The sequence below is a fragment of the Camarhynchus parvulus genome, chromosome 1A, assembly GCF_901933205.1.
Source record: "Camarhynchus parvulus chromosome 1A, STF_HiC, whole genome shotgun sequence".
NCBI classification, from domain to species: Eukaryota; Metazoa; Chordata; class Aves; order Passeriformes; family Thraupidae; genus Camarhynchus; species Camarhynchus parvulus.
Genome location: NC_044586.1, coordinates 58231014 through 58253468, shown reverse-complemented (window position 1 = coordinate 58253468; position 22455 = coordinate 58231014). Strand labels below are relative to the sequence as shown.

The 22455-nt window shown below is 40.7% G+C and overlaps 2 protein-coding genes across 2 annotated transcripts in view; one reads left to right on the top strand and one right to left on the bottom strand.

Annotated features, from left to right (window-relative positions):
* The window catches only part of CCDC146 (coiled-coil domain containing 146), a 57758-nt gene extending 53237 nt beyond the window's left edge, over positions 1 to 4521 (bottom strand). The window contains exons 1-2 of the mRNA XM_030960842.1: positions 4431 to 4521; positions 4191 to 4249 (exon numbers count right to left, since the gene is read on the bottom strand). Coding sequence (XP_030816702.1) covers positions 4191 to 4249; positions 4431 to 4521 — 150 coding nt within the window. The remainder of the gene's footprint in view (positions 1 to 4190; positions 4250 to 4430) is intronic.
* A 7091-nt stretch (positions 4522 to 11612) lies between these two features.
* The window catches only part of FAM185A (family with sequence similarity 185 member A), a 36375-nt gene continuing 25532 nt past the window's right edge, over positions 11613 to 22455 (top strand). The window contains exons 1-3 of the mRNA XM_030960188.1: positions 11613 to 12084; positions 18161 to 18270; positions 21483 to 21575. Of these exons, the coding sequence (XP_030816048.1) occupies positions 11712 to 12084; positions 18161 to 18270; positions 21483 to 21575 (576 nt within the window). The 5' untranslated portion in view covers positions 11613 to 11711. The remainder of the gene's footprint in view (positions 12085 to 18160; positions 18271 to 21482; positions 21576 to 22455) is intronic.

Here is a 22455-nt window from a genome sequence, read left to right as displayed (position 1 = left end):
CCCCTTTTTAACCTTTAAAGTAACCTCATGTGTGTAACAGATGATTCTCCACCACTGATGCTATTGAATGTTTGATTAGTTCACATTGCTCTGGCTTTCTCATCACATGGTTGTGATGAGAATACAATCCCAGGTAGACACAGTTTTTAGTGCAAATTTGCCTTGTCTCAAATACACATTTTAAATGAGAAAAGAGGAAGAGATATCTTTGGAAAACAATATAGCAATGTACTTGTCAAGTCTCATGAGTATCAGAAACAGCTGAGAAAAGGCCAAAATGCAAGAAGATGTTACAGTTAAAGGTTATTCCTTCCCCTAGTCTCACACTAGAGAGCTCTAGTTCCTCTGTATGGTATGAAATCTGCACACTTGACTTTATAACTGCATAAAAAAAACAAGACATCATAAATACTTTCAAACAGGCTTTTCAGAAATGAACAGAAGTACCATCTGCTCTGTGATAGTTCAAACACACCCAACCACTTCCTGGCCTTGTTTCCTCACAATGTCACCTGCTATTGGTAAAAAGAACCTCTCCACAGAATGAGCAAGTTATACCAGCTTTGTTCCCATTCCTGCTGTTTGAAGGCACCTGTAAATTCACCCAATTCTTCTACAGCTTTTTTAGGAACAATCAACTTTCCTGTCGCAACAGCAATTTGCTTTAACATTCACAATACAAACTATTTCCTACTTGCTGGAAGCTGTTGCAAAAAAACCGTACTCTAGCTTAAAGAAACATTATCAGCCCTAGCTGACTTCCCAAAAGTTTTATTTAATTAGCAGTCAGATTCCTGTGCATGGAGGTGGAGACAACATCTGTCTCAGCTGTCTGTGCCAACATATTTATATGCTTTTTTGTTGGGCCAGGAGCCTTTGAAGCTTGTCATGTGGAGTGTGCCAGGATCAGCTTAAGTTTAAAAATGTTGTTTGCTTTCAACATACTAAGCTGTGTCAAGATTTTTATATCTTTGATAGAGCACATACATATGTGGTGAGTACTAAAACAAATTCTGCACTGATATAGTTACCATGCAAAAATATAGTGATGATCATACTTTATAATAGCAGAAAGCACATTGCAGAATGTGTATGGGGACAGAAATTAAAATGGTGATTATGTTAAAAAAAAAAAAGGTCTATCTTAATCTACCAAGGTAGCTTTTCTAGGAAACTTTTCATTTAAAAATAAAGAGACTTCTTTTTAAAGGAAACTTTTTTATACTCACCATTTAACCTAAGTTATGAAAGAACTAAAAACCAGATTTTTACCAAAAGAAATTGAAAACAACTAATTTCTAGAAGGGCGTTCTTAGATGTGTCTATGTCACTGAAGAATTATATGAAATATTGATTCTTGGTATTTATATTTGAAAGTTGTAGCCAACCTTTATGTGATGTGACTTACTCTTCTTTCCTGCAGCACAGATGAGAAAAAGGGGAAAAATAAGTACCTTTCTCCCCTCAAACAACATTCAAACACATGCATCATTCTTCGACATTAAAGCTCTTACAGATAGCAGATAGACATGAACCAGCATCAGATAATTAGAAACAAAATTTGCTTGAGAATTCTTTGTCATACAGTTAATTTCTTGAGATTTTGATTGAGATTTTGCTCTGCGTTTCCACTAGAACTGAGATTTTGGCTAGCATCTTTATTAGCAGTTCAACTGCTTTTGGCAGTCAGGAGTATAAAGTCACTAATCTCAGAAAGACTCTGAGCTTCAAAATAGTAGTGAAAAATATTCATGAAAGGTTCTTTCTGCTTCTTGGTGGCAATAGGACACTTGGACAGAGATGAAGAAATGTAGCGTAATAGTGACAATTTCCACCAAAAAAAGCAGCATAAATGTAAGATTTGTTGCTGGTATCAGATAGGGGACACTGATCATTTTATAGGATATAGAGTGAAACAGTTTACAATAGACCAGTCAGGAAAATCTGCCAAAGGAGTTTATTCTTCTGCATGTTTAGATTTAGCAAATAAATGGATGATATCTGTTAGCAGGAAGGGATTATTGTGGTACCTTTCAAACAAGGTACCCACTCACTGGATCTGGAGAACAGCAAAGCACTTTTCATTCACAACTGCACTATTCTGCAGAACAGGTAGCAGCTTGGTAATAAATAAAAACACTTGGTGAAAAGAAATCATGATTAATTGGGTGGCTTTTGTTTGAACTCTGTCAAGTTCTTAATATTTCTACCTAACCCACAAAGCTAAAGAATGTTACTATTTAGGTTTTTTTAAAAATAAAGGAGAGATAGTGTACACGTTTTAATTCTTGCTCTTCGTATGTTTGAGTATCTGCTGCTTACATGAGAAAAACAAGACTGGCTTGATGGGAAGAGGGCATATATCTGTTTTTAAAGAAATCTTATAGTAACAAAAGGCTTCCCTTCTGATAAGTACATGCTGTGCAGGCATAAATAACCAGTCAGTGAAACTGAGATACTATGATACAATTCTGCTTCTGTGGAAAAATCCTGAAAGCTATTCCAAGTAGCTGAAGTCAGTATCAATGCAAGAAACCTCTATGGTGACCAAAGCCATACATTTATCCCTGAATTATTTATAAAATTCAACAAAAGAAAACAAATACGTCAGTGGAAGAGAAGAAATGTGAATAAGTGATGAAAAGCCAAACTCGCCAGTAAAGTACAAGTGCAAACTGTTAAAAATTGTGGTAAAATAAATGAGTCATAGTTCTCTTCTAGAAATTGACAAAATGACCAGAAGACCTCATTTATGAAATATTATGCAAATTTCTTACTTTGTTTTTCCACAGCATGTTTTTTCCTGAGTTGGAAACAACTCTAAATACTAAGTTTTCCCTGTATTTTCCATTAATGGTTTACAATGTTATCAGTGTTAAACAAGTTAGCTTTAAATTTGGTATGCAGAATAACCTCTTTGGAAAGATTTCTTGAGAAAAAAAATCAGGCAAATAATCTAATAATTTTCTAGATTGAATCTAGAAAAATTACTTTTCACCTTGATTAAAAATATGAAATACAAAGCAAAAATGCAGAATACAGTTTAGAAGGGGCATGGGGGCACTTTGCTGCTGCCTTGGACTGACAATAAAGGGGGTTTGTGCTGCAACAATACTGGAAGCTGTGGGCTCCCCACACACTGGCACTGGACTGAAAGCAGCAGCTTCAAACTTCATTCAGCATGATCTAATAGCAGGATAGGAAAGGTCCAGTCCTATTTTACCCTTCACTAAAATCCTTGCCATGTCCTTTCTCCTGACCTTAGATTGTAGGCAGACAGTAAAAGCCAGGGTAGCAAACCAATCTGACAGATCCAAGATGGAAAGAGTCCAAGGTAAAGCAAGTTTAGGAAAAAACTTCAAGAAAACCATGAAGCATGAACAAAGATCCAAGACAGAGATATACCTTTTTCTTATAAAGAGGGCAGAAATTGTCAGGTCTCCCTTTTTAATGTGGGAAAGACAAGAAGAAAGCTTCATTATTCACTACAAAGGAAACTTAAACTGGGATATAGGGAAAACTTTTATAAAACCATGGCAACAATGACATGCTGGAAAAGGATATCCAAAGAGCTATCTCCACCAATTAAAGATGTAACAACAAATTAGATCAATATCTGCAGAGAATCTACTTCAGTGCACAATTTGGATTAGATTATCTCTTAATGACTTTTCTGGCCTTACATTCTTAAGGATTGCATGTGGTGTATATTTGATATTTAAAATTTTACAATACTTATAGTAGTTTGAAAGACTCAACACAAAAAAATTGCAAAAGTAATTGAGCTCCAAAAGGTTTCTTCTATCACCATCATCAATTAATAGTGCCTTAGGAGCCACTTACCTGGGATTTTTCCTGCAGCTATGGAACCTTTTAAAAAAATCACAATGCAATTACCTCTACAGATAGAACACTACAAGACCAAAACCAAGATCTCTGTATTCTCATTCCCCTTAAGGCCATGATCACTGTAAAAAATAACATGATTCTCTATCAAGCATAACATCCCCAGCAAGAATATGACACTGCTTCACAAAATTTTCTTAGCGCTTAGAAAAAAAAAAATCAAAGAAATGGGGATGGTATAGATAGTCTGTGGTAACAACCTTCAATTATTTACAGCAAAAGATACACCTCAGAATAATTTACTTTGTACTACTACAGACAGAGAAATCTGGGGCACGTGGTACCTCATCTAAACACTGAAATGCAGGACTTGCTGTTAGGTCAGTGGGTCCCTCCTCCTCCTCTGCTGTTAGGTCAGTGGGTCTCTCCTCCTCCTCTGCTGTTGTTAGGCCAGTGGGTCCCCTCCTCCTCCTCTGCTGCTGTTAGGCCAGGGGGTCCCTCCTCCTCCTCTGTTGTTAGGCCAGTGGGTCCCTCCTCCTCCTCCACTGCTGTTGTTAGGCCAGTGGGTCCCTCCTCCTCCTCGCCAGGATCTGCTGCAGTGGGCTCACAGGCAGGTGACTCATTCTCAGTTGCCACCTCTGGGTCAGTGGCACTTCCTTCATCAGCCTGACTCATTGTTTAAAGGTCTAGAAAGTAAAAAAACACCAATGCAGTTCATTAGATCCAGGGATATATCTGATTGTGAAAGATAAATGTGTAGTGTAAAAACCACTACATAAACATGCCAGACCCACATTCAAAGCATAGAAGTCACAATGAGAGCGCATTAAATAACTCAACGCTTACAACTTCATGAAAGACTTCATGTAAGAGGCTGCACTATCATTCTATCATACTCTTGAATATCTTTAAAACATCCTGAAGAAAGCTCTTATTCCAGTTAGGTATATTCCAGTTAGCTCTTATTCCAGTCTTTTAATAAATGCACAGACAGAGAAATTAAAGAAGGTTGGAATGAGCAGGGTTGTTGGAAAACATAATTCTGCTATATTTATATTGTAGAAAATTCCATATTAATATCTGTCATATAGGAATAGAAATCTCTAAGATACTTCCATTAGAAACAGTTAGATAAGGACATTCAGTACTTACTTCTCAGCAAGATTGGACTTAATGCCATAAAGTTTCTATAATTCACTTTGTGTTTACTATCTTGGTCCAGCACTTGAGAATTATATTCCCAAGCTTCAATTATCAGAACTCTTTGGGATGTGTGAACATGCCAAGGTGGGTGAGTGAAATTGGAGGTGGAATACAAGGGGATACAATGCTCCTGGTACCCTGATAAATCAGCAATATCCATCAATTAGGTCTTCATCATTCCATCAAACACAAATTAATATCTGAAAAACCCATCTTCTGGCATAACAGCATGTTTTGTATATCCAAAGAGTTTTAAAATATCAACCTTTTACAAGAAGCAGCATGAAAGGTGACAAAAACATCTCAGGAGAAAGGTAAAAGAGACGTGGGATGATCCACCAGAGGCAATAAGCATCTTCCAGAGGGAAGAGAGGGGAAGAGGGACTTGTGAGGCACACAGAAATCTTGCCATGACCTAGTGAGATAGGGGAGGTGTGGAGCACTTGTAGAGCAAAGCACAGTTCAAAGTGGAGATGGAGTGGAGATGGAAGAATGCAAGAATTCCTTCACAAGTTCACTGAAGATGTTTTAGATGACAGGAAGGGACAGATTAGTATCACAGTATTTTAGTGCGAAATCTTGGGAGAAAGATCATTGACTTCTGCAAATGTTCACCTGACACCAGAAGGTCTTTTTACATGAGCTATTATGCAGAGCACATTGTATTCTGCTATGGAACCACATCACAATAAAACCCATATCAGCTGCCAAAGATGCAGAATCCTCTTCAAATTAGGCAATCTTGACATTTTTTAGCCTTTCACATAATATGTGGGTGTGACATGTGGGAGACCTTTCCGTTTTTAAAAAGAGTGCTTTCTTTTAATCTCACTAGAAATCAAGGACAACCAACTGTAATAAAATTAAGAAGAAATTTTGAGACTATTTCTATAACATATACCAATCTTTTCAATGAAACAGGCAGTGCAATTTGGCATTGCACAGCCAGAAAGCTGACAGTTAAGAAAAATATAATTTCTTCTTATAATTGTGGTGGGAAAATGGATACAAAATGTTGGGTCATTTGTATTCACCTTTTGAAAAGTCACTTGTCTATAAAGGTAGTGAAAGTTAAACTGGCAAGTTTATTACTTTCTTCAGTACTGTTTGGAATTCCTTCAGGAACATTTTGACTTTTAGAGAGCTTTCAGTGTCTGTATTTGCTTATGGAAAAAAAAAAGCAATTTCACGATCCCTCTTGGAGGAGTCAAAACATTGTGAAATAACTGTAAACATCATAGAGGCCAAGAAATAAACTCTGATTTACTGTACATAAACATGTCCACACATTTATAAATAGCAAGTAATTTTTCATCTGTAAAGAGCTGCTGAATATTTTAGCATATGCATTTTATGTTTACGGCTACTGTTGCTTTATTTGTTCCTCTCAACTTAATTTAGACAGAGGGAAACTCTTAGTGGAACGATGCCAAAATGTGAGAATTTCATAGGTGTAGGCATATTTATCAATACTTGTATGTGGAACTGTATCAATACAGTTGACATCAGTCAAAAATATACCTCCTCCCAGTATAAAAGAGTCCTCACCAAGACTCCAGTTTGATGGGCAGGGAGAGAACAAAAAAAATCTTCTGAATCGGAAGAGTTTATAGTTTTATGTTAAGACACAGCTATAGAAATCTGAGACAGAGAAAAACCATTAGACAGCCTCAGCTAGTGTGACAAGCCCTTGTCTCCACGTGATTTTAAGAGGGGGCAGACATAAACAAAACATAGGTGGTTTTATGAGACATTAATTTAGCATTCCTCCATTATCTACTACATTACTAAATGTATAATTCAGCTTATATAAAATTAGATCTATAAACTTCAAAAAGCAAAGCGGAAAATTTGCGTCTTTTCAGTATCTGGTAAATAAGCTGTCTAACTGAAATAGGACTGAAAGTTGTCATGATTTCTAACTTCATGGAATAGTCCAACAAGTAAGGATGTTTTCAAACTGGAGAACTGTAAACAATATCACAGCCTTGATCCAAGACACAGAATTGCAGAGGATAGGAATTACAAGGCTGTTTTGGAACCTGGGTCAAATCAGGCTGAGAACTGTCTTGTGAAACAGCTTCAGGGCAGCAACAACAATAATAGAAGTCTGAACTCAGATTCCCCAAACTAATTTCAGCTTCTTTACTTCTGTCTCTCTCTAGCAAACAGCAATGTTCATACATAAACCAGTGCAGAATTTAGGTGGGTGACACTTAGCTGCATTTGTTATTTCCAGAGTGACAGATGCAAAAAGCAGTAAAATTTTATTCTGAGCATAAAGAGATGCAGGTCCACATATGAAGGTGAATCACTTATCTCTGTGTTGTCATCCTATTACAGGGGTTCTATACTGCTGTCTCCTACCACAAAAGTTTCATACCTTCCTGGTGCTTTCTCATGGGCAGCTCCTCAGGGCACTGACTCTCTCTCTTCTTCACAAAGCAGCTAACTGACTCCAATACCCTTCTCACCCAGCCACCCCACTCTTTCATAGCATCTTCGTCTCATTGCTTACAGCTGTGGCCTGGTAAAGTCAGGCCTGTTCCTAATCTTTGATAATTGGCTCAGCTGCAACTCCTTAGGACTAAGATTACTTTCTACACTATCTTAATTTTCTTATATTCTATCCCCTTACATCTCTGCACAACTCCTACACCTGGATGCCTGGGGAGGTAGAGAAGTACCCACCAGTCACGGTGTGGTGATGCTTCTATGAACCCATCCCCTTTCTCTTTGAACTCACTCAAAACTTTCAGTATTGGTAAAATCCAGGGGAATGGAGATTTTCATTTTACTTTGGCATGATATGAGTAACCAGTGCTTCTTGTTGCATCTGGCTCCTTGATGTCACCTAGTTCTTTTACTGAATGAGTCACTGAAAAATCACAACTTTTCTATGCCACTAGGTTTATGAATCATCATTTGACAATCCTTTTTCTAGGCTGAGGCAGACAATCCACCTGCTGTCACTGGCATCAAAGCCTTTCTCTGCCTTCCACTGTCCTTATCCTTCTCCAAAACTTTTTCAGTTCTACCATATCCTCTTCAAAGAGAAGGGATGAGACCTACAGGTAATACTAATAAGAGGTGCACCACAGATTTATTCCATCACACAGTGATCCTCTTTCCACCCCCTAAAATTATTTTTTAATGCTTTTTCCCTAATGTTAAAGTAGAAGATCTTTTGTTTTAACTGGGCAGAGTCTGTGCTTCAGCATTAATAGGTGTGTCTTTAAAGAACAAAACCATGCCAACATTAAACAATGCTTGAATCTAAAACTACATCATGTACAATAGGACATTATCATAGGCATGTGAATCAGAATGGATTGTTTGATTAGACTGTACAACCTCACCACTTTGGGGAAATGAGAGCACACACAAACTGATAACAATTTCTACCTTAACTGCTCAACAATTTCTGTCACAAGTTCTGCTGTTTTCATTTGTTTTTAAATCTCTGCTATTTGGGATAGAACCACCCTGAGCCACACACAGACTTTATCTGTTGGAGTTCTAATTAGATATGGCTAAGATAAGGAGAATTTGAATGGTAAGATTTGTCACTTCCCATTTCACATGGTTTCCATGAGGAACTAACTTTCCTCAGAATACTTCTGGTAGTGTGACAAACAAGAAAATCCCTGAAATCCAAACCATTGTGTGCTTTGCCATGCTAAAGTACAGAGGAGGAAACAAACAAAACATAATTTGGCTACCTACTGAACTCTAGACATTAAGAACTAAGAAGATTCAAGGAAGCAGTTCAGAAATGCACCACTAAAAAAACCCCAAAATACAAATACAGGTGGCCCTATTTTCCTAAGAAGTGAACTCACATTATTTCTTCATTACAATTATAGCAAATGGGTAAAATTAATCCTGCCCAGGCAGACTAAGTTTATACCCTCTGGGTACCTGCAGCAGTTTGTGATTATTCTGTGATAAACACAAAAGTTAGAAAAATTTATTCCTTCTACAGCCTCCCCTGTAAATAATTCCTCTTTCCTTGAAATCTCTCTTTCACCTTAGCCTAAAAGGGCATCTAATAATACTTTGGCTTAAAATCTATTTTAAATCACTTATAGAACTTCTATGAGTTCTAGGGTTTTTTGATCTTTTGCATGAAATACTGAATATTCTTTGGCATACAACACCAATAAAATGGCAAATAAGGAATGTAATTCACTAAGAAATCATGTAGCTATCAAAAGTGAAGTTCTAATTATATCTTCACTTATAAATTTGATATAGCTTTATTTTCCTGCAAATGACAAGTCAAAAAATGAAAGAGGGAAAAAAGTAAGTAAATAAATGAATGAATAAATATTAAAGAAATATTTCACTGTTGGAGTCTGCTACATGCTATACAGCTGATCCAAACAAAAGCATGAAAATGAAACAGAATCAATATAGGAAAAAATTATAGATTACATAAGTAAAACATTAAACACATGAGGTTTCATATGTATGGAGAAAGAACTTCTTCCTGGCAATTACTTTTAATCTGTTTTGTTTAGTATTTTAACCATGCATGCTTAGACTGTACCTAATGAGAAAACCCAGCAGCAGCAATGAAATATAAACATAACTGAGGCTTAAACATCTTGGAATGGTTTCTTGAGCTAACTTCTCAACTATGCAAAGCCTGACAACATTAAAGGTGATGCAGAGCCCAGTTTAGTGCAGATTGTGGGTACTGATAAAGCTCTGCCTGTGTGAGGAGCACCAAATACCAAGCTCCTGGAGGAAAAGGGGGCTGTGGGAAAGCAGCACTATGGTTCCAGAGGAGGTGGGAGTGAAGGATCAGGAGCAGCAGCACTGACCCAGGGAGAAAGGGGATCAGCAGTGAGCCCCACGTTACCCGGGGTCAGATTCCCTCGGAACAGTCGGAGCACAGAGTTATTTGAGTTATTTGCTGAACTGGCTGTCATCTAGTGGAGTTATAGCACATTGCAACACACTCGTTACTCATCTGTAACAACTTTCCCCCTGACATCCAAACAATCTGACATCCAAATTTGGTATTGGTCTCAAGGGCGAGAATTTTGTAGATTTCTTTTGCCCAAATCCACTATTTATGGATACTTGGAAAAAAAAACCAAAACCAAACCTTCCAGCCTCCATCATGTCCCAAGATATTTTTGATACATTTTTGACTTTCTAGAATTCAATTTTTGTATACTAGACTATTATAAAACAGGCTAGCCCTTTTTGTGTTTAGCGTAATGATTTTTTGAGACTGAGTAATATAAACCAATGCAATAATTTAACTGATGAATGTGAATCTTCATTAAACTTTCCACAGTGAAAATTACCAATGGACCAAAAAATAGGGCAATTTTCTTGACTTTCTTGTCTCCTGGACACTGAGATGTCATTTCAGATTCAAAAATAATCAAAGCCAGATAGTGACAGAAATAGAAATAGGGCTAATGAGATGAAAAGTATTTGATGACTAAGTATCATGCTTGCATGGTTATTTATGAAAAAGAAACACATGGAATGCAAAAGGGAGACAGGAATTAAGTAACAGGCCCAGATTTCATTATTACTTGTGTTGCAATCTTGCTAACACAATGCAGCTTTCTGTGTGTTTTTCTCCCTCATTATTGGCAGTAAACAACAACTATTACTAGAACTCAGCCCCTGACTATACATCATCTATTGCCCACATGCCCCACCTCATTTTTTAAAATTGTTATACGATGATAATGTGGGGTATGAAGTCCAGAAGAGTCTTTTAAACTCAATTAAGTGCTTCTCTGCTTGTTTTGAAAACCATGTAAGGACAATTGTCTCATGGCGTATTTGTGGAGAGGTCAGGAAAATATTTATTTGTTTGGCTTCCAAACTGCTAAAAAGCACTATAACATCTAACATATCGACCAAAACTTACTGACAGACAGCGATTCTAGTGCTTTGTGCTATCACTTCAAAAAAAAACAACAACAAATAACTGTGTTTTTCCAACACATCTGCCAAACTGCATCTACACCGGCTGGCCGGGGACATTTCAGCACAGGCAGGCAGGCTGTAGCTGAGGGGCACTGAGGGGCGGGCCGCCAGCGGGACCCCGTCTCCTCACGACACGGCCCCGCCCGGGGGTCGCACTCCTGACCCTCAGGGACTCCTCAAACAAGGCTGTGACAGCGCCGCTTGACTTACTTCCCGCCTCGATGTCGGAGCCGCCGCTTTTCCCCTCTCGGCCCCGGTCCCCGCCCCGGTCCCGGTTCCCGCGGTTTCCCCGGTTCCCTCGGCTCCCTCCCGGCCCGGCCCGGCCGAGCGGCGTCCCCGTCACTATGGCGACCCGCGCACCGCCTCCCGCCCGCCTCAGCCGCTCCCGCTTCTGATTGGCTGCAGTGTCCGCCCCGCCGCCCAATAGCAGCAAGCTCTCGGCAATGCCCCGCCCTCCCCGCTCTCCGATAGGCCCGTGGACATGGCTGTAGTTCCTTCCGCGAGCTGTGGAACTACGACTCCCATGAGACTCCGCGGCGGAGCCACCGCCTGTTTACCGGCCGTGCCGGTGCCGCTCCCCGCGTGCAGCCCCGCCACGTGACCGCCCGGGGGTCACGGCCGCCCGCCGGGAGCGGCCCCGTCCGGTCCGGTCCCGGGCGCTCCTGACGCGGCTCCCGGGCGCTCTCGCCCTGCCGGCGGCAATGAGGGCGCTGCCCCCGCGCTGGGCGGCCCTGGCTGTGCGAGCGGCGGGCGGGCAGTGGGCGCCGCCCGTGCCCCGCCGCGGTCGCAGCGGCCCCGGCCCGCCCCCGCCGCGGGAGTGGGCGCTGTCGGTGAGCCCGCGGGGGCGGCTGCGGGTGCGGCTGCCGTGCCAGGTGAGCGTCCGCCCGCTGGACCCGCAGCGCTGCCCGGGCGCCGACCGGGTCCTGGTGGCCGTGAGCGGCGGCAGCCCCGGGCGGGAGCGGGATCGGGACCCGGTGCGGGTGGAGCACGACGAGGCGCTGGGGCAGGTGGCGATCCTGGCGGACAGCGTGGACAGCAAGACCGCCGTGGACGTGCGGACGCCGGTGAAGTTCGGTGAGGGCGGGGAGCGCACGGATCGCGGGGGTCCCACCGGGAGCTGGGCTGGGCTGGAAGGCGGCGTTGGGAATCGGCATCGCGCCCTCGGTGGTTCAGAACGCCCCGCTGTGTTTCCTGAGCTCCTGCATTTCCTGGGTGTTGGGATACGCGATTTGTCGGTGATCCTTTTGCTAACAGCGGTTTGTGCTGGAACCTGAGCTGGTCAGGGGCGCTCGGAGCGCTCGCTGTCATTTGTGCTTGGCAGCGGCTGCTCCAGAGAGACTCGGCCCCGGGACAGCATCCTGGGCATCCCTGCCCCCTGGGGCTGCTCCAGAGAGACTCGGCCCCGGGACAGCAGCTTGGGCATCCCTGCCCTCCGGGGCTGCTCCAGAGAGACTCGACCCCGGGACAGCAGCCTGCATCCCTGCCCTCCTGGGCTGCTCCAGAGAGACTCGGCCCCGGGACAGCAGCCTGGGCATCCCTGCCCTCCGGGGCTGCTCCAGAGAGACTCGGCCCCGGGACAGCATCCTGGGCATCCCTGCCCTCCTGGGCTGCTCCAGAGAGACTCGGCCCCGGGACAGCAGCCTGGGCATCCCTGCCCTCCTGGGCTGCTCCATGGAGCAGGGCTGCGGCATCCAGCACCTCCAGCAGGGTTTGTGTGTGGAGGGCTCTCCGCAGGATCGAAAGAGCCTGGGAGGTAACGGTGCAGATGAAATACCAGGAAGGGCTCCCTTGTCTAGCACAAACGTTGCATTATCTTTTTGGGCACAGGGCTATAATCTGTGCAGGGTTTCTTGTATGGGAGAGCAGCTATAGTGGCTGAAGCCAATAAACATCTCTGCTGAACTGACAGTGAAGTTCTGACATTGGCCCTGAGTTTAGGGAGTACAAACTCAGAGATCTGCATTCAGTCACTAATGTGGTTTTGGTTTTTTCCTATGCATTTGGGCAATTTCCTATACTGTGCAGAATGTTTCATCGTGCTGGAAAAACTTCTTATGTACAATGCACCTGGTCTCTTGTTTTGCATAATGTTATTGAAGACTGCTGCATTATTTCAGTTAATGCCCTGCTGCAGTTGTGATACGAGAAATGATGAATAATCCCACCTTGCTTATTCTTCATACATATATATATATGTATGAAGTCATATATATGACTTTTGTAGAATATGATGTTACATACAGCAAAGACATTCTGCACCTTTTATCTTGCTTTACTTTTTTCCCACCCTGTGTCTTAGGGAAAATTCTGCAACGTGTTTTTTTTTCTTGTTTTCTTTTAGAAAAAACTGAACTGTATATAATTCAAAATGGAGGAGTTCTATGGGTTTGACATAACATCATTCTCACATTTTCCAGTCTTAGTCATCCCTATAATTTAATTTTTTTTAAACACTGCTTATAACTGAAGGGATTTCTTAAATATGTTTATCACATCTTACAGTCTGTTTTGTTTCGTAGCAACTAACAAGTGCACAAATATTCTGTGACTAAATACAGCATATTTGTGCATATAATCTGCATATAACCCTTGCTGCCCTCAATGTGCTTTGCTCTGTCAGAATGGCTGTGCTGATTCCTGCCATGACTCCAGCAGCCACTGCCCTGTCTCTGGTCATAAACAGATGCTCAGAAGCATCTGAATAGTAAGAGCAGAAGAAATGTAAATTATATTTCATCTAAGCATTCTCTTAGCTGTCAACCAAGCTGTCAAACAGCTGTCAGCAGATGTTAAATCCTGTGTTTTCATCACAGGGTTTTCAGAGTCTGATACAACTCAGCCCCTCAGTGCATCTCTCTGCTGAGTATCCCTTTACACATGGAAACAGTTTCAGGGTGAGAGCTTCCTGGTAAACTCTTGTCAGAGTCCCACAGTTTAATTTCCTGCTACTTTATCATTTGAGTGTGTGGTATTCCAAGGTCCTCCTGCAATTTGTCAGTGGGTTTTTAACTAGTCTGAATAATTGGGTGTCATTCATATAAGTTTTCAGTCTTGCTATTTGTGCTGATTTCCAGCTTCTTGTACTGTTGAAGGTGGTGCACAGCTTGTAGCTGAAAGACAATAGGGAACTAAGGAATTGTTAAAGACATTTGAAAATCCAAGTTGGTTCTCTTAGACAGATCAGCTGTTACCTCTTTGTTCATTGAACTCTAGCTGGACTGTCTTCTCCAAGAGTCTTGTAGCCTTGACTCTTACCTGAGAATTTTCAGTCTTACAGCTCTTCTTTTTATCTTTTTTCCTTCCCTTGCTTGGCAAGCACAAAGATTACCTTGGCTTGTCTGTAGCACATTCCCAGAGTCCATCCCATAATTACTGAGACTCAAACAAGCCCAATGTCTCATTTATTACCCTTCAGTTCTCAGGTGTGTCTGGGCACTGTAGTCCTTCACTATTTTGGTTTCTCCAGGATCTCTGAGGGACTGTTACAAGTCACTCCAGAGCTGGTTATTCTCAAGGTGCAGAATTCATTGTGTTAAGATGTGAAGAATTTCAGCCTTCATAAAGGGTTTCAATGTGAGGAATCTTCCTGACAATCTTGATAGTGAATCCTGATTGATGGAAAACAGCAATTTTGCTTTTGTCCTGTCTTTGAGATTCTTGCCATAATTCTGAGCGTCAGCCAGCACTGCAGACACTCTTAGGGGCTTTCTTCTTGAAACAGGTTTTCTTTTTTTGTAGGTTTCTAAGCTCTTCCACTTGGGTTTGTGGTAAGCTCATGCAATTCAGGTTCCTTGGACAATCTGTGGATTGTAATGTCCTTCCACAAGTGGCTCTTTGTCAGCCCATAATTAGCAGGATGTTACTATTGTTTGTGCTGTCATCCAGGTGCATCTAGAGATATATTTAAAAAATGTAGGGGTGTTTTAAGTTTCTACTCAGTGAAGTAGAATTTTTGCTTGCGCTGAGATTCTACTTTTAAGTGTCCTTTCAGCTCTAGTTTGGGGTTTTTTTAATCTTCTGAGTATCAGTTTGTGCTTGAGTAGCTCCATTTATTTATTTAGAAAAGAATGATCCATTAAATATCATTGCATAAACAAAAGATCTTATCCCTTGTAAAAACACATCTCAAACCAGAAAGGAACTGTTGCTGTGCAAACACTTGGGCTTTTCTCTGCCTTTCCTTGGATGCATGAGGAAGATGTTAGCTCTGTTTTGCTCAGGTGGTTCTGCCTGAGCTCTGTCAGCTGCAGGAAGTTGAGGGGTTGATGTGAATCTCTTTTCAGTGTTTTCTTGTTTTCTTCACTTTGGAAGTTAAGACATTTCATAACAGCTTTCACAATTTGGCTTGGAGCTTATCCAGGAAGCTGCAAGTTATCTAAAGCTCCTTAGAGCCTGAATGAAGAGCATGTGTGGAAGATGCTGAGCTTAAATATGCATTTTAAACCAAAGGCAACCTCTAAGCAGCTTAGTAGGACAAGTACCAAAAGATCCTCTGTTTGCCTTAGTGTCTGTTTTTTGAGCTCTGTCTAGGATTTCAATATCATACATGATCTGATAATCTTCTGTGATACATCTAACCTTCATTGATGGCAGATGTCAAGGAATTTCTGTTTAATCAAGCTTATTTATTTTGGCATGTGTTAATTAGACCTGAAACCAGCCCTTCGATTTCTGGTTACTGTGCACTGACTGCATGAGTACGCAGAAGTAAACTGTACTGAGGGCTTGCATAACCATAATTTGAGATAATTCTAGTAGTCTAGGGCTGCTGAGTCATCTGAAAAGAAATAATTATCCAGTCTATTTCAAGTGTCATAGCTTAAGGCAGCTTAATAACTGGGGTGCTTAAATACCCTGGGGTACCCCTGCTTACATTCTGATACCAAAGTGTTTCTGTTTTCCTAAATACCTTAATTTCTGATACAAGTCTTTTACGCCACAAAGATCTTCATGCATTCTTTGTGGTTTATGTGGCTAAAGTTGGCTTCAGCCCTTGTCTTTGCTAGGGAGGAATCAAACTGGCTATTTTTGGAGTTTTGGCACTGAAACAGATTGTATCTTGTTCCTCCTTGTTAAAATTTCATTGGCAATATTATCCAGCTTTCAGTCTGTGTCTTTATGGAGTTGTTTATCCTTGGTTTGGGAACTCAGAAGGAAAGAGACAGGGGCTCAATTCCTTGTCCACTAATTTTTGTCATATAAAGGCTACCAAGGTGGTGTGACTGCAGAGGATCAAGGCACAAAGTGTATTCTAGAAGTCCCTGGTGTTTCTTAATGATGTGTTTATGAATTTCCAGAATTCCAGGTCCTCTTTTAGCACCCATCTTTGGCAGCTAGGATTACACTACTAACCCACCTTTTCAAATGATGGCAATAATATGCTCTACAGGATCAGAGGTTTTTTATTAACCTCATTCTTGTAAAAATCTCAGTGAGTTTGTACCATGACTAAACCGAGTGCTCTCAAGCCTTTGCCTTGTCCCTTGTCAGAGCAGGAGGGTTTCAAGCTGATTGAATTCAAACATTTGCACAAGCCAACTGGCTTTTGGAACTCTGTTCTCAGAAACAAAATAGCAGAAGTCTTGGTTGTAGACCTTCCAAGCACCATGCAGTTGTCCAGTGGATGAATTGAGAGTCTGGGCAAGACAGCTTGTTCAAAACCAACATTGCTTTCCAGTTTACCTCTTGTAGCCTTTTTTCTTAAGGAATTGTTAACCTTTGAACGTGGTCTACATCCTTCACCAAATTTAACCTCTTGGCTTACTGCAGCCATAAGGAGCATGCTTGCTGCAAAGATGTTGTGTTTCAGCTCTGTCTCTTGGATTCTCCTAGTCAGATTTTGTCAGGTGACAAGACTTCCACTTGTTGTTAATTGGAGCTCTCAGTCTCTCATCTTCATGGTCTGCAAGCTCACTGATGTCATGGTTCCAGGAGGCAGGACAGGAGGACACTGCTGTCCTGGGCAGCAGTGTGACAGTATTGATCTTCAGGCTCTGCTGGGTCGCAGGTCTGACTTGGGAATATCCTCAGGGCAGAGCTTGTTTTGCACAGTCTGATTATTCTTTTCATCTTTCTGATAACCTTAGCAGGCAGTGGCAGTGAAGGAAAGACTTTGACATTTGCTTAAATGAAATTTTCTTTACCAAATAATCTCCTTTCCTTTAGGGAGTAATGGGGCTCACTATCTGATCCTGTCAGATCTTAGTTCTTCACTTGCGTCTTGCAGCAAACACTTCTGATTGCTGTTCAATTTTTCTTTTTCTTCTTTTTACCTTTTATCCTTAGAAGAACAAAATCACTTTTTTCCTCTCCTGCCTTTACCTTTTGCCAGCCACTATGGTGGTTATTTATACAAATGATTAATAGAAATTATTATTAATACAGATAGAATCCCCAGACTGTACATTCTCAAACTTCTTCCTGTTCCTTAAATCCAAGGGTGAGACAAGCAGCAGAAAAGTGCTTTTCCTGCCCCTGCATCCTATGCACTAGACCTGGTGATTATTCTTTGTGGGAGTCTATGAACAGTAGCGAGGTGAGGTGACTCAGGCTAGAGGCAAGTGTGCTTCTTCATGCCAGGGAAGCCATGTCAGGCTTTGCAGAGGCTGGGGAGAATGGGGCACAGCAACACTCTCTGCCTGGTTTTGGCTAGTGGAGCAGCAAGGCCTGTGTATTTGTGCTGTTGAACCTTATTATTCTACATGTGGCCTCAGGCACCTGCCAACCTTCTCCCCCAAAGTGTGTGTCAGGCTGCCCAAGTGTCTGAGTAGAATTTCTGATGGAATTGGTGGCTAGGGTAGATGGGAGATGGAGGTGGAGTTAAAAAAGAAAAAAGATGAGACTTCACTAAAGGTTCACACCCTGCTGGTTCCTTCCCACAGGTTAAAGTCATTCTTCTTCTTCTGAATGTTCTCTCTTGGAGTTGGATATCTCACACTCTGGCTTAGTAAACTTTTCAGTGTCCATAGCTGATGGTGACTACTCACACTGTTCCGAAGCGTGTGGCCAGACACAGCAAGCAGGTTTTTAGTAACAAAGAAGCTGTCTTTTTCCTTGCTGTGTTTGGTTACTGTGTAACATGATCTTTAACTTTGTTAAAGATGTCTGACTTTTTCTTTCTGTTGCTAATAAAACTGTCTTTTAATTCTAGATTTGGATATCAAAACGTCAGGGACTGGCTGCGTGAAGATTCAGAAAATAGAATGTGATAACTGCACAATAGAAACAGAGAAGGGGACGAGTGTCCTGCAGTCAATAAAGGTACAAAGAACCCTCCCCCACTGTTTGAGAAGGGATTGTGTGGTGGGATACAGTGTAAAAACTTAAATACCAGCTCTGGAGACGAGAAGTACTCTGGTATTTCTCATTGCAGCACTCATATTTCTCTGTGTACAGCACCTCACCTGGAATTATTGCATACAATTGCAGCACAAAGTCAAAACCAGTAAATAAGGAGGAGTCAGAAGTCCAGGTATCTATGATAGCCAAAGGCAGCAGGAACAGTGACAGCAGTGAGCCTGATCCCTGTCTTCCCTACCCCTCAAAGGAAGAAACAGACTGGGATTTCCTGTCTAGTAGGTTAATAGTTGTGCCTGCTCAATCAACAATCATGACTTGGCAACTTGCTGCTGATTTTTTTGTGTGTGTTTTTTTGTTTGTTTTTTAATAATTGGTATATCAGAGCTATTGACAATCCCTTTAAGTTAATTTTCAATCAGAAGTTACACATTACATGTCCAAAATACCTGACTGAAAGATATCTGATATATACTGTATGTATCATAGGCATGAGGTTGTTTTTTTCAGTCTTAAGCCTTCAAGTTAGCTGACATAAGCTGTTGTAAAATTAATCACAGCTTATCTGACTTAGGTACTATTTGGAATCAAATTCACTTGATTGTTTGGGATTGAACCTGCAGGAATTGGTATAAATTCAAAAGAAGGGTCAATTTTTTTTGACATATGAAAAATTTTTTAACATTTTTCTCTATTGTGGTAAGAGATGATTTTATAACAGATGTAGGGAAAACTGAGCTTAGGGAAGGGTGTATTATACAATAGAGCTAGGTCTGCTCTACAGCTGGGGAACCACAGACAACTTGAACCTTCCAGATTCTGTGTAATTGTAATTTTTCTCTTCCAAAGAAACCTAAAGTCTAACAGAAGTTAATAGCACTATGTGATGCCCACCTAAACTTTTCATTAAAAAATATTATGTCATTATTAATGACAACAACAGTGCATGAGAAACTGCATCATATGAGAAAACAAGGTGATTTTAGCCAGTAATAATGACAGGAATCATGGCATGCCATCACATCAAGAATTTTTTGTGGTGTCATGGAAAAAGATGGTGTTGAGGAAAGACCACTAACTTCTAGGAATTTGTCTGAAATACAATCCAAGATGTGAAGTATCTTGAATTTAAAAAATTAAGAGCTGGATTTTAGTCTAATCTTGTTTTTAAGTACTATAGTTCTAGTAAGGTGACTGAACTATTTTTTTCTGATAAAGCTTCAGGAATTATATTCTGTATTACCAGAGAAGCAGAATTATTTGGTAGAAACAGAAGTATTAGCCTTCAGGGTTTTTCCAAAACTACTAAAAATGTTACAGACCAGATGCTGTAGTGAAGCATAAGAGCTGATTCCCTTTCTGGGAATTTGCTTTACTGAGCAAACTGAAGTGATAGTGCCCTCCCCTGGATGGATTAAAGCTCTGTTCATGTTGGTTTGCTGTTATTAACAAACCCCATTAACTGACAAAGCAGGAGAGCCTTTCTTTACAGGAGAGAGAAAAGATTGTTGATAAATTACTTTAAAAGAAAAAATCTGGTCATGTAGGGATTATTCAAGAGCACCAGCAAACAGCTTCACAACTGCTAATTTTCTTACACTTGCAAGAAGTTGTTAGTATAAATTGTAATTAAAAAAAAACATGCTCGGGTTTTTTTATACCATCTAGAGTGTCTTTACAAAAGACTTAAAGATTTGACCTCTACTTTGCTTAATCATGCATACTAGTAATTGAACAGAAAGGAGGAGTCTCTGTGAGGCTTATTAATGGATTTTGTCTGGCAGTTTTGCTGTGGTAGACATTACCCAGCCAGTGAGATTTGTTGAGGGTGATTTTATTAAATTGTTTTGTTTTGTTTTGTTTGGGTGGTGGTTGTTTTTTAATGGGCTGAATTCCAGTTCACCCTGTCCCTTCCAAGTCTCTAGGTCAACTAATAGCAATAATAATTCCAAAACACAGTTATGGCATTTTGGTCTTCTCCAGAGTATGAATTATTCACAAATTTTTGATTGAGAAAGCAGTACTTCTTTTTGTTGTTGTTGTTGTGCTTATGATGACAATGCCACCAGGGAGACCCTTAATTGTGCTTCCATGTTCCTCAATTACTCCTTGACTGTGCTGGTGAGAACAAGAATTTCCAGGCATCTCACACTGGCAGAAGACCTGCTGTGCTTCCTCAGCACACACCTTGTCTGAGCCTCATTCATCCTGCATCAGTGTCCTTCTCTTCTTCTGAACAAATTTTTCTGGTTTTCCTCTGACATCTGTTAAGGTCTTGACAGCCTTTTGCCTCTTCCTTATTCAAAGCTTTCTCCCTTGCTTAGAGAAACCCTATGAAAAATCAGTGCTTTTTTCTTTCAGCTGGTGGAATATTTCCTCTTAGTGAAAAGGCTGCTTCAGCACTGTAACTGGTTTCTTCTCTCAGCAAATCCTTCTGTCTGTTAGGGGTCTCTAGAGATACCTACCTCTGAAAGCCTGGTTGGTTTTTTTTCAGAAAGATATTCTAATAATTTGGGATGGGGGAATTAGTGTCTATGTTGGGATTTTATTTTAATTTTTTTTATTTTTAGTGAACTGTTAGTGACCACACTGGGGAGCCCTTGCTATACACCAGTTTTTCCAATCTTGCAAGTTCCCATATTCTCCTCAAGTTACATATTTGGAGGATGTGCTGTTTAACCATTATTCTGATAACAAGCATTGTGTACCTGCCTCAAAGGAACTGTGATGGCAGATTGAAACATTTAATTCATCATGTTACTGTATAAGGACAGAACAATCTATTTATTTAAATCTAATTTTTAAAGATTTTTTTCTCTTTTACAGATGGCTGTATTTTATTCTCAAGACCTGGTGGGGTTTTTTGGCTTTTTGGGATTGGTTTATGTGTATTTCTGTACTTTTTTTTCCTTGTTGAGTGTATGCAGCAACAGCTGGAAGGTGTAAGGGCTATAGAACAGTTGTTACTTGAAACCTGGCTAATTTGTTAAAAACTGGAGGTTTGCCTTATGCAAAACAATTTTAATTAGAATTTATGTGCAGTGAAGCACTGTAGAATCTGGTTCTGCTTGCAGGACTAAGGCTTCCAGTGGTTAATGTGGTACAACTTGAAAAACAAGATAACCATAACTAGAGAACCAGTTATCCTAACTGTATGATTTTTAACCTTTTTTCAGAGCCATAAAATTGATATAAGGACAAATGGTGGCAAAGTAATTGGTCTTGGGACACTTTATGGCAACACAGATATTTGTGCAACAGAAAAGGGGGTAAGTAGGAAGCAAAACTTTCTCTTCAATGGCTTATTCTCCTCATTTGTTGTAAAAGGACTAAATTAAAAAAATGTACTAAAGAATATGTAAATAACTCTCATAAGAACATGTAAATAACTCTCATTGTAACTGCACTGTTTCTTAGGTTTGTCTGTTAAATTATATTATCCTGCGCTTGATTTGGCTCCACAAAAAGCAGGAATCAGTGATCATTCCATCAGTACAGAGATTGTTCTACTGATACAACCCATCAGCTTTAATTATATAGACCCCTCAGGACATTCTTAAACTTTCTCCTTGGCTAATATGTAGGCATTTGGACTCTGCAGAAGGCTCAGGAGTTTTAGTGGGTAGTGGCCTGATATTTGTAAATGCTGTGCACTTCCAGTGTTATGTAAGAATGGAAGAGTAGAAGGTTTTGCAGACTTCTTTGCAGCTGAGGAAATATAGTCACAGAGAATCTTGCTGTGAGATGCAGTGAGAAGAATCACAAACAGAAGTTTTGTAGAGAACTAGCTTGGTTTTTTTCAGTAGATGGCAGTATGAGACTAACCACAAACTACTGTACCCTGGTTTTGTTTCTTGACAGAAGTAGGCAATTCTCCTTTATTTAAAATAATGTAGAGCTAAACTCCCTGCAGTTTTCACACCCAGTCTTGTTGCCCATTACAATACTTCACAATGGGTTGTACTTACAGTACTTACAATACTTACAATGGGTTGCATTAGGACTCACTGGATGTGAATGTTGCTGTGTGAACATGTGGAGCCAAGCCAAGGCTGGGAGTGCCTTTGGCTGTGTGCTCTGACAGAATCCATGGGCACCCTTTAACCAGCAGCACTGGGAAGAATCAGAGTGGGGGTAACCCTCCCTTGC